This window comes from Lepisma saccharinum, chromosome 19 (genome assembly GCF_977018435.1).
Source record: "Lepisma saccharinum chromosome 19, izLepSacc3.1, whole genome shotgun sequence".
In the NCBI taxonomy this organism is placed as follows: domain Eukaryota; kingdom Metazoa; phylum Arthropoda; class Insecta; order Zygentoma; family Lepismatidae; genus Lepisma; species Lepisma saccharinum.
The window spans coordinates 30,676,173-30,693,087 of NC_139247.1; the positions used below are offsets into that span (position 1 = coordinate 30,676,173).

The 16,915-nt window shown below is 39.1% G+C and overlaps 1 protein-coding gene across 1 annotated transcript in view; it reads left to right on the top strand.

Moving 5' to 3' along the window:
- The first annotated feature begins 371 nt into the window (after window positions 1–371).
- The window catches only part of sNPF-R (short neuropeptide F receptor), a 294,564-nt gene continuing 278,020 nt past the window's right edge, over window positions 372–16,915 (top strand). The window contains exon 1 of the mRNA XM_083140780.1: window positions 372–2,132. Coding sequence (XP_082996906.1) covers window positions 813–2,108 — 1,296 coding nt within the window. The 5' untranslated portion in view covers window positions 372–812 and the 3' untranslated portion in view covers window positions 2,109–2,132. The remainder of the gene's footprint in view (window positions 2,133–16,915) is intronic.

Sequence of the window (16,915 nt, forward strand, 5' to 3'; positions counted from 1 at the left end):
CTTTTCCTTCACTGTTGGTTAAATCATATACACAAGAGTATAATGAAATTCTCCGCTCCTGGTTAAAATGGTAGACAATGAATCAACAGTTCGGAATAAATCATTTTCTCGCATCTGCCACTGCTGATTCAAACAGCTCTTATAGGAAAAGCGAAATCAAAGAACGAAAATAAACGAGTGCTTCGTTTTCATAAACAAAAGGTTTTTGTAATGTCTGATAAACGTTATCGTCCCTTTGAAATAGTTGCCGTATCGTCAAGGATAATATCACTCTCCACGCACATAACTTTTCCCTCGATCTTCTCGGCGCGTTACGTAAATTTCCTCGCCGAAAACTCATTGGTCGATATTCCGGCGCAGCGTCCAATGGGAGCGTGTCTCTCCGCGCCCTCGCAGATCATCCTCCGCTTCTCTCGTCTTTCGGTCTTTTTGTTAAAACTGTCCACGGAAGCGGCGCCCGCCAGACAGGCTGAAGTTAGTTTTGCGGCAACATCATAGCGCGGCCGTCGGAAAGCCTCGGGTACGTCGACGAGAAAACGCGGTTCGAATCCTCGCTCGACGAATTTCCGCTCGGGTAACCGACGATGCAACCGGACTGGAACGGGCCGAATCGACAGTGTCGGTGGCGACTTAGTGACTTCTGAGAACTTCCGTGCAACAAGTGTCATCCGTCACCCGTATGTCCTCTCGTAACCCTTTATTGACCGTTCCTCGTTCACCCTCTCCGTGACAGTGCTGTGTGTCCGTTGAAGCGATGGAAGTGTTGACAAGCCCATTGTAGTGCCTTATTGTTGTCGTACGAACCAGCAACAATGGGGACTGAATACCCGAACATGACGGATTCGAATATGACAAACATAAGTTTTTCATTTGGTAGAAATAACGGTATGGAGTACAATCTTACCGACGAGCCATTCTGCAGAGATGAGTACATCATCGGACACAAAGCCGTTCAGGCTCTTTTCTACATATTGTACTTGACAATATTCCTGCTCGGGATCTTCGGAAATGTCCTCGTGTGTTACGTGGTGGGTAACAACAAATCCATGCAAACCGTTACGAACTTCTTCATAACCAATCTTGCCCTTTCGGACATCTTACTGTGTGTGCTCGCAGTTCCTTTCACGCCTCTATATTCCTTCCTTTGCGAGTGGGTCTTTGGGAAAATGCTGTGCCATATGGTCTCCTACGCACAGGGTACCAGCGTGTACATTTCGACCTTGACTCTCACCTCAATCGCCATCGATCGCTTCTTCGTCATCATCTACCCTTTCAAACCGAGAATGAAGTTGAGGACATGCGTCTTGATCATTGTTAGCATCTGGGTGTTCTCTGTGTGTGCCACTCTGCCTTACGGGGTCTTTGTGAAGCATACCAAGCACTATACGAACGATAATGTCGCGGTCTATTTCTGCGAGGAAGCGTGGCCTAACGAAAGCATTCGTCAAATCTTTGGAGCCGTGACAGCCTCGTTGCAGTTCATCCTACCGTTCATAATCATGACGGTGTGCTACGTCAAAGTTTCCCTAAAACTTAACGACAGGGCCAGGGCAAAACCTGGCTCCAAGAATTCTAGAAAAGAGGAAGCCGATCGGGAGAGAAAAAGACGTACCAACAGGATGCTGATCGCCATGGTGACAATCTTCGGGATGTCGTGGCTGCCGCTCAACCTCGTCAATCTTCTCAACGACGTCTACATCACCATATCGGCCTGGAAGTATTATAACTTCTGCTTCTTCATGGCTCACGCCGTGGCCATGAGTTCCACCTGCTACAACCCTTTCCTGTACGCTTGGCTCAACGAGAACTTTAGGAAGGAGTTCAAACAGGTCCTGCCTTGCTTCGAGCCGTCACCCACCAACAACCGGTTTGGCAACTGGCGATCCGAAAGGACTTGCAACGGAAACGAGACCATGCAGGATTCGCTCCTCACCACCCACAGCTCCTTGCGAACCACCATCACCCACACTGCGACCTCCCCCACAGAGGAGAGGGTGCCGACCGCCACTTACTCTGCTAACCAAGATGCCGTGCAGCTGCACCTGGCGGATGGAAAGGTCAAGAAGGAGATGCCCGAAATTCCCGAAGTTCCCGGGGAATTAGTGTAGGATTCTTCTCCATGTGCTCTACTGGTAAGTGTATCCAAGTTGACTTCTTTTTTCACTAATGTTTTCCCGCTCTCGAATTACCGAAGTTTAACAATCTGCAACAATCCATAAAATAACAACTTTACTTAACTGTAAATGTTCTATGGTGGGATTTACACACTCACCAAACACTTTAGAAGTGTTAATACCGTATTTCACCGCATAACCATCGCACGCTGTTTTCTCAGTCCAAAAAATGGTTTACAGCCTCGCATCGAGCGTCAGATAACGAAACCAACGATAGCGGAGCAGGATCTTAAAAGAAGATTAAATTTTATAAGTCTGTAATTTTCAACACCGTACTAAATTTTCTCAAGTATAAGCTTTCAACTATAGTGCACAAATCAATAACAACTAATGTGTTAACTATTTTTCAGTCTGGAAAATATGTCACCAAGATATGATGTGCGTCGATTTGGTCTAACAAGTTTTAACGCACATCGTGCATCGTAATCTTTCACCAAAATCAAATTAGTGGTATATGTACCGATAATACAGACACAATTTTCTATTTTTTTAAAGGCTTCACACCCCACTTTTTGCAAATAAATTAGGCATAAATTCTTCAACAATTATGCCGTGAAATAAGGTATTTCACAAAGTTCACTTTGCTGAAGTATTTGAGGTCGCGTGGACTAAATACTCGTCATTGGTCATGCATCTGATCTATCGAACATTATTGTATTTTCCCATTATTTGCCAATGTTTATCTAGTTTTATAGCGAGAATATCCTCTTGTTAATATTCTGCTTCACTAAATAAAGATTTATAGACTCGTCACTCAATATATTACCTAGTTAATTACATTTCAATGTAATGAAACCAAACAAATAGACGTAGGGTATCTTAGAATCTTACTTATGTTATTCTCTTCCAAAAAAGAGATTCAAGATTCACAAACAGGTTTCTTGTGGTCTAGGTTCACCACACCTACCTCATACATTTATTGCAGATTTTAGAAGCATGTACAGTCACTGACAAAAAAATGGGACTCCTAGATCCTGAAATACTCGTTTCTCTGCAAGACATTATGTCTGTTGCCGAACACTACTGCCACCTCCCGTGGCAGAGTGGTTAGCACGTCGCGCTACGACGACAGGGCTCCTGGGCATCGATGTTTGTGAGCGTCAATTTAATCATATCATCACTCATCCCCATCTTCGCAAATTAGCCAAAAGTGGAACAAAAAGCGAAGTAAAATAAAGCAAATCAATCAATCAATCAATCAATCAATCAATCAATCCTAACTCTACTGCGGATATAGAAGTTGCCATTGAAAATTTGCTATTAATATCCACTTAGAATCGCTGTAGAATTAGGCAACACACATAACGCCTTATAGAAAAGAGAGTATTTGAGGATCTAGGTGTCCCATTTTTATCGCTGGTGGCTGTACTTGTGTAGACATGAAAATACCATGTGTCGCAAAATGTTCCCGTCAATGGTCGTGCGGATCACTATTGAGCTCCACTGGAATGTTGGTTGGTTGGTTGATCTAGTGTTTTAAGTCCACGTTATGCACAGTAAGGCTAATCGGGACTGGACCTACAGTTTAAAGTGGAATCCGAACCACTATGTGCCTCCACCGGGTATCGAATCCGGTACACCCTGTTTACGACCACTGCGCCATCGGGGAGGTCCCCTGAAATGTGAGCTCTGCAAGAAGTCAACAATGGATCTCTTACAAATAAATGCTGAACGATTTGATGATGACGTTTTAAGGCCACTTTGTACACAGATAGGTTAATCGGGACTGGAGCTAAAGTATAAATTTGATATCCGAACCACTGTGCAATGTGCCTCCAAAATGTATCGACCCCGGGTCCCCTTGATTACAAGGCGACGACTTTACCACTACGCCATCATTGAAGCCCTCTAAAAATGTTGAACGAAGATAGTTCCTCGACTGTTCCAGGAAGGCACACTGGGAGCAAAGGTCAACAGTGTTGCCAAACGCCAGTAGCATGGAAATATAAACGAGTGGATCACTATGGTGATCCCGCGAGTACCGCAGTGTAAAATATGGCGTTAACGAAAAATTCGTTGCATGTTTCGGAGCTTAGAATAGAGAAATAGATTCCACAGCTGTGGATAGCAGGAAACGTCAAATTTAATTACGTAACATTGATTTGCTCTGTTGAATTAATATATTCCGCAAGCATAAAAATCCTCATGTTAAGTGCTTATATTTAGGTCATTCATAAAAACGCGCTAAAAGATCACACAGGTAGGGATCCAAGGATATCAATTGTCGTCCTTGAGAGACATAGCGATATTAAAGTTTTGAACGTGTAGTAGGTACACTATTTACAATAAACGCACACCTTGTTCTGGCATTCCCGTGATTAGGAATTAGGGTGAGACAATATCATTAACACACGGAATATAATAGTGATGGTACCGAGATGAGGCGATGCGAGATTTCATATTGTCTCGTCTCACCTTGTGAATGAAGAAGTTTTCTTCCTTCTCGATCTACCCTCGGATTTAGAGATAATAGTGTAAATATTTAAAAAAAGCGTTTATTTAAACAAACCAAAAATATATAACTTTCCAGCATTAACCAACACAATTAATTCATTCATAAACAATCAGAAGTCACCTTTTGATTTAGCATCGAACGATAAACGAACCTCGGACATGGAGTCTCCGTAACATGTCGATTTGCATGTCTCTGTATCGTCTCCTGGTATTTCGAAGAATCTCCCCATCCCCATTCGGATTTTAAAACAAGTCTCGAATCTTGATACGAGAGAAGAGACCTGCGGGGTTCGTTAGACGAAAGTCGTCTGTCGAGTTTCTTAAAATTATTTTTCCGGCAAAGGTTTAACGTATTTTTCTCGATCAATAGTTCTTTACGAGAGCAACAAGTTTAAGCACGTATTCCGAATCACACGTTTTCCTCACTATTAAATAATTATTAGATGAGTGGGTTTATTTCTTTCACTGTCATCATTTCACTCAAATGGAACATTGAGACCTGGTCAATAAAAAACTAAAATGTATTATTATTATTATTATTGAAAATGAACCTTGTCGGGCACACCACTTATTTCGGCACGTTGAGCTATACTCGCCTATTCCAAAACTTACGTTAAGAAATTATGAAATCAAAACGAAACAGTTGTACAGTCTCGGACAATAATAATGGGACTGCTAGATCCTGTAATATTCGCTTGTCTGCAAGGCGTTATGTGTGTTGCTTAACTCCACGGCAGGGGTAGAAGTTGAACATCTGCTATTGAAATCCACTTGTTGCCTTAGAGTTAGGCAACGCACACAACGCCTTGCAGGGAAACGACTATTTCAGGATCTAGGTGTACCATTTTTATTGCGGGTGACCGTACCTTGCCAATGGTGTGAATGATTTTCAGTTTGTGATTACTGAAACTTTTTTAAAGTTTCTCAAATTAACTTATCAAATTGCGACCATTGTTAGAAATTATGCCCATATCAAAATTTTCATTTTGAATTGATATTCTCTCCCATGCTTGGAAAGGGAGAAGAAGTAGTGTAGTGGCGGTTGCTAATGTGTTTACGACAGGTTAGAAAATTTCAGGTCAAAATGTTCTTAATTTCTTTTTAAGTGAATATCCAGAGGAAGATGGATTTATTTTAGAGTGCGTTGACTGAAATTAGGCCTAGAAAAATATTTCCTTAATTTATATCTTTTCTTCTGATTAAACACGTTAAGGTCAAAGTTCCTCAAACATCTTAATGATCTCATAGTTGTGCCCAGGTTCTTCGTTTGGGATAATATACTAATAGTAAAGAAGGGCGCCCGCGGGCTACTTGCGCCCCTGAGATTTCTGGAAAGAGTAAATGTAATTCGAATGGTCAAATTGTAGTGATATTTTATAACAAAGAAAAGTTGTTTTCGGTGACTTACAGGCCGTACGTTAGAGCAACTATTATTATTATTATTATCGTTATTATTATTATTATTATTATAGAGTACCCTCCGGCATGTAAACACATGGAGAAGAGGTACCATGAAGGAGATTAGATTAAGTGGTCTGTGACTCTGATTGATATCTGTGCATTGTGAAATAGTACAACAAGAAAAATTACTCTTCGTTCATCAACGAAGTGATAGGGTAGGTAGATGCTTATTAAAAGGAAGGAAGGTGAATCCTGTTTCTATGTTAATAGTAGGCTTGAGTCTGAACTTGTATACAACGCCAAAGTATATTCAATCCAATTTGAATTTTATGATGTGTAAAGTGGTAGTAGTAGTAGTAACTAATAATAATAATAATAACAATGACTGACTGCCATGCGAGAGACCCGAGTTCGATTCCCGCCGGAGTAGAGCCGGATTTTTTTTCCACCCGTTCAAGCGGCTCCGGCGCCCACCCAGCATTGTATAAAGTGGGTACCTGGAGGAAACTCTGTGGGGTAAAGGCGGCCAGGAGTGTGGTGGTGATCACATCACCTCCACCTTCGGCTGTGATCAAGAAAGTGTGGGGCCATAACCCCACACCCGCTATACGCCTTCATGGCGTAGTGCATAGCACAGGGGAGCACGTTACATTTTTACAATAATAACAAAAATACAATAGCAACAACAATAATTAAAACAACAACAATAATAATAATATTAATAATAATAAACGTTTCTATGACTCTGCCCCCGCCTGAGAAAAAATCTGCGCGGTCTCTTGATACTAAGGAAAACAGTAGACGGACAGGCATTGGTCAATTTGGTGATAAAATTATGGCACGACCCTCACAATCAGCAACTGGCTCATTCTTTCAGACAAACATCTGGTGTAAGATATTGCAAAAATATGGCGTTTTTCATGCGACGACACAAATAAAAAAATAGCTATAAAAGTAACTCTTAATTTCGTTATTAGTTACTTGAATAATAGTAATTGAGGTACATTTACTAATATTAAAAAGTTACTAATTTTACAAGTAACTCGTTCCTTCCATAAATTTACAACAGCTAATAAAACTACAGTTCGTTTAAGAAAGTAGACATGTATACATCTTTATGTAATATGGGGGTTTACTATGGTTTTTTTGTACCTCTATAGTTTGTTTTTATATTAAAATATAATTTAATGAAAATTAATGTTATTTTTTTGCTTAGTAGTGACAAGAAAACCAGCTTTGCTGGTATGATGCATGTCATGGAAGTTATATCAATAACTGTAAAATTATCGGGAAGTTCAACTGAATTACGTTTCCAAATATTTTTTTTAAAAAAAATCATAATTGCGAGTGTAGCTGAATTACTTTCGCGAAGAAGAAAGTGTTACACAGTTACTTTTAATAAGCCCTGCTGAGCTTGCTATTCCCTCAAACCATTTCTCGATCTCCTTCTAACTTTGCCGAATAATATGGCGGAGTATTTTACACAGCGCACTACGACGCCAGCGGCACAGGGGGTGGAATCCCGATCTGGGCAACGGTGTTCTTTGTGAGCGTCCCTTCATCGATTTCGTCATCATCAGTCATCGCACATCGTCATCTTTGCAAGTAGACAGAAGTGACAGGAAAGCCATAAAATAAACCGAACCAATCAGTCAATATCCTCCGTACTTCAGAATTATTATTATTGTTGCATTGACTATTGCATGGGTATGTCACTTTGGCTAATCGCGACGAAAAGAATGATTGATGAAATGGTTAAATTGCTGAAGCGAGACTCGCAAAGAACACCCATGTTCAGGCCAGGATTCAAACCCGTGAACTCTGTCGTCGTAGCGCGTTGTGTTAACCCCTCAGCCACGTTGCTTGGCTCTGAAAACACCGGAACTAAGCGATTTGGATGTAATGTTTATGAGGAAAAGTTGTCTTCATGCCATCTACCACCCAAAGTTCATTCATTATCTTCATAATAAATAATAATAATAATAAATTTTCTTTATTCAGCGGGCGAGGTTCAGCCAAGGGCTGCTCTGCCACCTAACCCTTGTCAATATGAGAATACATATGTGATGATTATAAACTTATGGAGCAGTAAGCTAAACGTAAAATAATAATAATAATAATAAAAATAAAAAATGAAGAAAGAAAAAAAATACATAGGAATTAGTTGCAAAAAAAAAGTGTAACTAGAAATAAAAAAAGACAATAGTAATAATAATACAATAATACAATTTCTTATAGTGAGTGACTTGATACCTTCAGTATGTGCCCCGACTCTGCCATTGTTCCATTAACAGCAGATCTTTTATTTTACCTTTAAAATATAATGGGTTTTTTACACTAGCGATATTTGCAGGCAATGCATTCCATGCTTTGGGAGCCGAAAAGGAGAAAGAGGATTTGTAGGCCGTGGTAGAGTGATGGGGTAAATCGAAGTTGTTCCGCTTACGGGTAACATACTGATGGATTTCCCTACGGGAATGCATCTTCTCAAACAGGTACTGCGGTTTACCTTCTGTCAGTATGCGGCGTATAAAACAGAGATAGTGCAACTTCCTTCTGTTTGCCATGGTAAGAACCTGATTATTATTTAAGAATGGAAGAATATGATCGGATCTTTTTGCTTGAAAAATGTATCGGAAGCAGGCATTTTGCACCATTTGTATTTTTTTACTGAGCTTTTGCGAGAGTTGAGGACCGTAAACATTATCACAATAGTCGAACAATGGGTAGATTAATGCTTGGATGAGTCTTAGCTTGCATTCCGCAGGGAGGAAGTCACGGAAACGATTCAGATTCCTAAGTGTTCCATAAGCTTTCCTACATTGCGTCTTTACATGTTCTGTCCAATCAAAAATTTCGTCAAAAATCAGACCAAGATTTTTAGCAGTGTTATTCCTGGCAATGGGCAAGTTGTTTATTTTGAGCTCGAACTTAATATTTTTAATTAACGACCTTGAATAATTAGAACCAATGATTATGAAAGAGATTTTTCTGGATTTATTTTAAGACCGTTAGATACACACCAGTTACTGACCCTGTTCAAGTCAGAATTTAGTGACTGAAGCTTATGTTCCAACGAAGCGTAGTGATCTGAGAAATATAACTGGGTATCGTCTGCGTAAAAATGTGGAGTGAAGAATTTTATAACTTGCTGCAAATCTGCAGTGTAAAGGGTGAAGAGGAGGGGGCCTAATATCGATCCTTGCGGCACGCCTGCTTTCAGCGTTATAGGTTGAGACACGTGAGATGGTGAATTATGTAATACGACCTTTTGACGTCTGTTAAATAGATATGTTTGAAACCAGTTTAATGTTGAAGGAGAAAACTTGTAGTATTTAAGTTTGGCTAATAATAAGTCATGCTGCACAGTGTCAAAAGCCTTACTGAGATCCAGAAGTACTAAAATAGTGACTTGCTGTTTATCAATGGCATAGAGAATATCATCCACAACTTTAGCAAGAGCAGTGGCTGTGCTGTGTTTCTCACGGAATCCGGATTGCAGCGGGGGCAGTAAATTATTCGTGTTAACGTAGTTTAACGTCTGCGAGTGCACTATTTTCTCGAGTACTTTAGATAGCACAGGCAAAAGACTGATAGGCCTAAAGTCATTGTAAGAAGTGGCGATCTGCTTTTTCTGAAGTGGCAGGATTCGTGCTTCTTTCCACATTTCAGGAAAGACGCCACTGGAAAGAGATGAGTTAATGACGTGCGTTAGCGGAGATAAAACATAAGGCAAAGAAAGTTTGAGCATTTTAGTGCTGATACCATCTACTCCAAAACTATTTGAGCGTATGCTATAAATAGTTCTATGTACATCTTTTTCAGTTACCTCAGTAAAGTTAAAATACTGTTCAGCGGTGGAACAGGTTTTGTTCTCGAAATGCTTTATTTGCTGAGCCTTAAGTGGAGGAGGAATTTCAGATTCATTGCAAATTTTACCAAAATGGTCATTAACAGCATCTAAATCTTCAGTGGTACTTATGAGAGAGAATGTATTATCGTGAGACTTTTTATTGTTAACAATACCCAATTGTTTCAACTCATTCCATGTTTCTCTCCGGTTTAAATTTTTCCCGCCAAATTTGAAGGTAAGATAACATTTCTTTTCTTGTCTTATGACAGTTGTTGTAAAGTTCCGGAGTTCTTTATATTGTTGCCAGTCGCTTGGATTGTTCGAACGTTTGAACTTTCGTAGCGCGTTATCTCTGATTCTCATCAACAATTTAACATTACTGGTGATCCACGGTGCATTTTTCTTATTGTGCTTTACGATTTTTAGAGGTGCGTGCGTGTCAAACACATTTTGTATATTTGAGGTCAAAAACTCCACTTTATTATTAACATCATCAAGTGAGTAAAGCTTTGACCAATCTACATCAGTTATATCTTTTGCAAAAATTTCTTCGTTGAAGGTATTAAAATTTCTACAATAAACGTAACTCGCTTGAGGTTCCGGTTTCTGCAACAAGAAATCAGCGTACGCAACGCAGTGATCTGATTTACCGATTGGGACAGTAACGTCAGTTTTAAACAGTAATTCTGTATTGTCAACGGCTATGATGTCAAGGAGCGTTTTACTTTTTTCGGTGATGCGGGTTGGTTTATTAACTATTTGCGTTAGACCAAATGAATCAAAAATCGATCTTAAAAACCGTGTTTCTGGTTTATTCGGGGTGAGATAATCGCAGTTTACATCTCCTAACAGGAAGAGATTATCAACTAGTGGATAGATTTCGGACATTAATTCTTCGAACAATGTAAGTTTTGTGTACGGGACATTGGGCGGTCTGTATATGGAACATACGCCAAACTGTTTATTCATGTACTTCAGAATCAAAGTTAATGTTTCGATGCCTTCAGTATTTACTTTCGTCTCTATTGTTCGGACAGTTAAGTTAGATTTATGAAAAACTACAATTCCGCCACAGTTTTTCTTGGTTCTATTTTTTGTTAGCGTTTCATAACCCTGTATACTAATTAGAGATAGTGGTGTTCCGTCCTTTATCCAGCTTTCTGTAATGACAATCAAATCGAAGTCTCCCTCTTTTACAACAAGCCGCAGTTCGTCCATTTTCGGAACTAGCGATCTGACATTCGCGAGAGCGACACGGAAAAATGAGTCATTGCTTGGCCCTCCCCTTCCCCTTCCCAGCAGCTGGTCATTACCTCGGGGGTTAACGGGAACCGTCCTCACATTTGAGCCCTTGCAAGGAATGCAGTGAAAATCTTTGGATGTTTTCAGGCTTACCAACTATTGAATACTTGCTATTAAAGAGTAAAGGCTTACCTTGTCTCGTGGAACAAATGACAGGTCGGGCATCTCCACACTGTGTGAATATGTGGTGTGATTTTGCATGTGTGTGCACAAGATGTCACCGTGAACACTGACAAACACTCTCACGTCAGTTTGTAGAGAACATCAAAATTAACTTTTCTTTTCTTAGTAACGCTTGGTCTTTTCGACCCTACAAGACCTCGAAAAACTCCATTTTCGATCCTGTATGTATTCAGCCATTAGACACAAATTCAAGGTTGCCACTGTCATTTACATTTTCGAATAATATGCTAAAACACAACATCATTCCAGGAGAGAGACTGACAGGGTGAAATTGCTGTGATTAATTTTTCGGCAATTTAATTATACATGTATCACCTTTCAATCATTACGTTACCAATTTCATTTTAAACTTTTGCATTAGAAAAGGGTCTCGTATATGTTTGTAGACGTTTTCACACTCCATTGGCCATACATTCTGCCAGAAGTTTTTTATGTTATTCTGTCGTTTTCCGACAGGAAAAATACAAGTCAGTGGCAACCATTAATCTGTGATTATGCTGCACACATACAGATTACACAATATCGTTGTACGAGCGTTCGTAGCGTCGAATCGAAGTCTTAAGGAGCAAAACTTCTACACACTGTGAAAGTTTGCCATTGTTGTACGGTGACACCATGTATGAGGATCATTCGGAAAGTAAAGAACGTTTCGCCATACAAGGATATTTATTGATAATATTGCAAAAACGGAATGGAAATCAAGAGACAACCGAGTGGAGAATTCAGTGTTTCCTCTTCTCCACCACTCAGTCTCATGGTCTCAGTTAAACAAAGCGTAGAAATTTGTCCCTGAAAGTAAGGAAGATACTTTCATTGATCCGTCAATGCGATTAAACATGCAATATGGCTGCTTGACTTAATCAGTTCTAGATTCAAATCCCGGTAAGAATCTTCTGCAAGGTGCCAATTGCTACATGACTTAGGGGGCATACAAGAAAGGCGTCAGAGCTCAACTTTAGAAAGAACACCTTAAAGATACCTTACCACGCATTTCATGAATCCTAAGAGAGAAGGGAGAACAGAGAGGTGTCAGTCTAGATCAATGCATATTTTTAATTAGACACTGATTGGGAAGAGAGAGTTAGTAACTTCTCATCTAGTGCTTCTCCACACTGTTATCAGATGATTTTTTTAAAATTTCCTTGACATTTGAATGAGCGCAATGATAAAGCCAGAAAGCTTTAAAAATATTTGCCTCTCGGTGGCAGTTCGTATTGAACGCTGCCACTCAAAAACGACATGCCCTTCGGTTGTAACGGTGAGAGTGATCCCATCCACACTATCTGGAAGAATTTAAAGTTCAACCTGAGGTTAATGTAACCTTCAGTGTACTGCCTGACGCTAAAATAGAGTAACATTAAATTCCAAGTCATATTTATATATTATTAGAATTCATAAATGCCCTGTAAAGTATCGACTACTTCAAAGGACTTTTGGGTGCACACGATAGACATACCTTAAATATTTGTTTTTCATATGAAATATATTGACAAGCAAAAAAAAATAAAGAAAAGAGTCTTCTCCTCTTGAAATGCAAGTTCTCTTTGTCTAATTTTTATTTCATTTTGATTATTTTCGCCCAACATTTCTTCTTTTTCTTCTACTTCTTTTTCTTCAAGTTCTTCCATTTTATCTACTCTTTTCTTCCATCTGTGCATTTGTGGAAGTCATCTCAATAAATAAAGTCTGAAACATTTCCGGAAATTGCCTGAATTCTCATTCCAGTCATGTTGAATTTGACTCACCCTATTCGTCCAGGAACGATTTAAGAAAACATGATAAAATTCTATTTTGATATATTTTACATCATGTTCCTTTAGATGTGGAAAGCTTTGCAGTGGAACCATACATAATAATAAGTCTAATCATTAATTTGCAACCATAATTTATATTTAAGTAGGAGAAGATTAATGGAATAAGAGGTGGTTTAATTTCATGAAACCGAGCCTTGCTCGAGTGTAATGGGATCAAGCAAGGGTCAGTGATTCTTAATGAGACCAGCCTCTGTATTATTCGGGTAAATCTTAATTTTCCATCTGTGGCAGTTACTTAAAAATGTCCAAAAAATTAGACGAGAAACACACCAATACATTTGCAAATAATACTATATTTCTGAATCAATCTTGTTTAGCATTTGGCTTCACTTTATTTTCATTCTTCGACTCCCACTAATGTTTACTGTTAGCGAGGTTGTAACTTTTCGTAGTATAGCATATTCATTTTTATTTTATTTATGCTAGACTGGTGCACTCCTATCTTATTCAATAACGATTTGCGTTTCTTGTGTTTCATGTTCTCTTGGCGCCATCTGTTGCCATTATTGGTACTATTTTATTATTTTGTTAGTGCGTAACGTGGAAATTTATTTTTCTTTACTTGGGCAAAAACGAACGTTTTTCAACTTAATAATATATCTGGTAGTAAGTATTGCATTGTCTCAATCCCCTATACACAATAGTAGAATTTTCAAGCTGTCCACGATAATCAAGGCCAACCGTAGGATTTTGTTTTCTCAGAAGGTGCAAAAGTGCTCAAAATGAAGGGAACATGGGGATGTTATCCCGCAGATAGTCAATTTCTCATAGAGCAATCCTCACTAGGAAAATTTACATATGCACCCTGCATTTGCTCAATGTTGATACATGCAAGCATCTCCCACGTTCCTCCAATCATGACAAAGCACCCCCACGAAGTAGGAATTCACTACGATTACATTAGTTATAAAATTTGATATTTTACTTTTTATTATTATTATTATTATTATTATACAAATCAAAACATTGAAATTGAATTGAATATAGCTTGCCGTTGTTTACAAGTTCAGGTTTGAGTCCACATTTCAAATAGAAACTGCCAATGCATAAGCAAATTATACACACCTATCACTTCGTTGATGCAATTTTTTTGAGGATGAACAGAGACCACTTTCTCTGCTGCTATCTTCCCGTTCCATCGCTTCTCGAAAAGTGGGCGTGATTTGTACCGATCCATCGTTCCGGAAAACATTTTTTTTCCGGGTCAGTTATTCCCGATCCATCGTCCCAGAAACGTCACTTGTATACAGGCTTATGCAACGGGATAAGCTTATTGCTTCAGCAAGGATACAGGTTCAATATTAAGAAAACCAGGAAAAATGGTTCTGGCTATTGGCAATGTGCACCAGCTTGCCGTCTCTATCAGGCTTGAAGTCGAGCATATATAGAGTTCGTGCAACATCCCTAGGAGTTCCGTTGACAATGAATGCAGTGAGAGACATGAAGTTTCCTGGAAACATCTTGAAGACATCAGATGGAGAACAGTTTCTTCAGTTTGAAAGAAATGCCAAAATTATTGGGTTAGGTTAGGTTAGGTTAGGTTAGGTTAGCAAAAATAGCAAAAACATTTTTTACATTTATTGTGTACCTACTGTTCATTTCTTTATTTACTTGCTTATAATTTGCTTACTATCTGTTTATTATTTTCATTTATTATTGCGAAATGCTCAGTTGCTTATTTACTTCATTTCACATATGTATGTGTGCAACAACATTTGTTAGTTTTGTTTGTGCGTGTGATACAGATGTTTATATACATTCTGTGAGTGTTCCTTTCCTTATTTTCGGAAGCGATGGATCGGGAACACCTGACCCGGAAAAAAACACTTTCGTTATCAGGAGCGATTTATCGGGACAAACCACGCCCACTTTTCGAGAAGCGATGGATCGTGAAGCGATGGAATGGGAGTAAATCATTCTGCTGTCCTTCATGGCGCCCCTCATCCATGTTTTCATTCTACAATTTTACCATTTGAATTATGGTAAGGACGGGCCAAACGGACACTCTAAGCACAATTTTCAAAATAACTGTCAAACATTTTATTGAAGAATGAAAATAACTATTGGCATAAAAGGTGTGAACCTTCAGTTAACACATGATAGCACATAGTATGCAAGCAAATGAACATCTGTCTCAAAATAGTCTGATCAATCCCCGGATGCGGCGGCAGCGTCCGTTTACCCCGCACGTTCGGGGCAGATAGACACGTGATGATTTATGAACTATCATCACTCTCACAATAACAACACACATAATAAGGGTCATTTCCCTTTGCAACACAATTTACATGGAACGAGAGAGAACACTCTAAGCACTGCACCCAATTTTGACCGTGGTTGTACACATCTTTGCATTTACGGCACTCATCACTTGTCGTGAGTTTAAACTTCTTCGATTTTTTGCTTCAGCTTTCAGTTTTTTGTACTTGAGTCAAGCGATGAAGGAAGGATCCCTCAATACATGTGACTTTACATTCCGAAAAAGTCCACCAGATGACAACACAATGTGTATACATAAAGGAAATAGCCTACTGCCTTCACCACACTTCAAATCACAACTTCGGCGGGACCATAGTAACATATGCAATCCTTGTGTTCGCAACACATTTTTTTAGTATTCAAGGTTTTGCACGTACATTTTCTGCTTACCTGGTCAGGTTTTTTTGCTGGATTCGCGTTTCTTCTTTACGATTTCTTCCGATGCTCAACACAACTGCTCGCAAACGTTCAGGTTCGTACACAACTCCAACTGCTGCACTGTTGCTAACTTCAAACCGAAAATATTCGTACTTTTCTTAGGGGATGTCCGTTTGCCCCAGTGTCCGTTTGCCCCGTTCTTAACCTATACGAAGTTTCTCCTGATATCTAAGAAGGCAAGTACTCTCTCGCACTCCTCTCTCTCATACCTATCGTAACAATTCATTACTGCAACAACGAATTGATGTGTATAATAAACAAAATAATGTCCAAGATATGATATTATTGGAATCGGTTTTATGCATTGATCAGTGCTGAAATATTTACATACATGATAATAATATATCATTTTTAATTTTTTTATGTTATTTAAGTTGCTGTAGTATGTAGTATTTTGTCCCGGAGGTGTCGGTCTTCCGGAACACGTTTACCTGATCCAGGACGCGCCTGTAATCTATATACATAGTCTCTATACTGTTCTTGCATATCACTAAGATATACTGATGTGGAAAACATACCTAAAATGAAGGTGTACAACTTGTAGGTTTATGCTTTATGTCAACTCAATACATTGAGTTGCTCCGTACACTGAATATACAGTAAAACTTCTCAATAACGGACAGGCCTGGTGAAAATAAAAGTCCGTAATTAAGAAGTGTCCGCTATTCAGAAAAAGAATGTAGGATGTTACGCAATAGGATAAGCATATTACAGTACGTACTTTGCGACATTGTAGCAGAAGTGACACACATTTCTCAAAATAATTACAAAGAATACTGTCTATTGTCTGCAATTTTAAAAAGAAATACGTTCGATGTAACATAAAACAATGCGCGCTAGTTCGAAATACTAGCCATTGTTGTGCCGAATTCCAGGAATTGCGACCGTTTTCTTTCAAGCAGTCCTAGGGTGACCAGATATTTGTTGACCAAAAAGAGGTTGAAGGTGGGCAATCACAAATCAAAAAGAAAACGAAAATAAGGGTGGCTATTTGTTATTGCTTCCATTATAGCCCCTATAAAATACGCCTACACTCT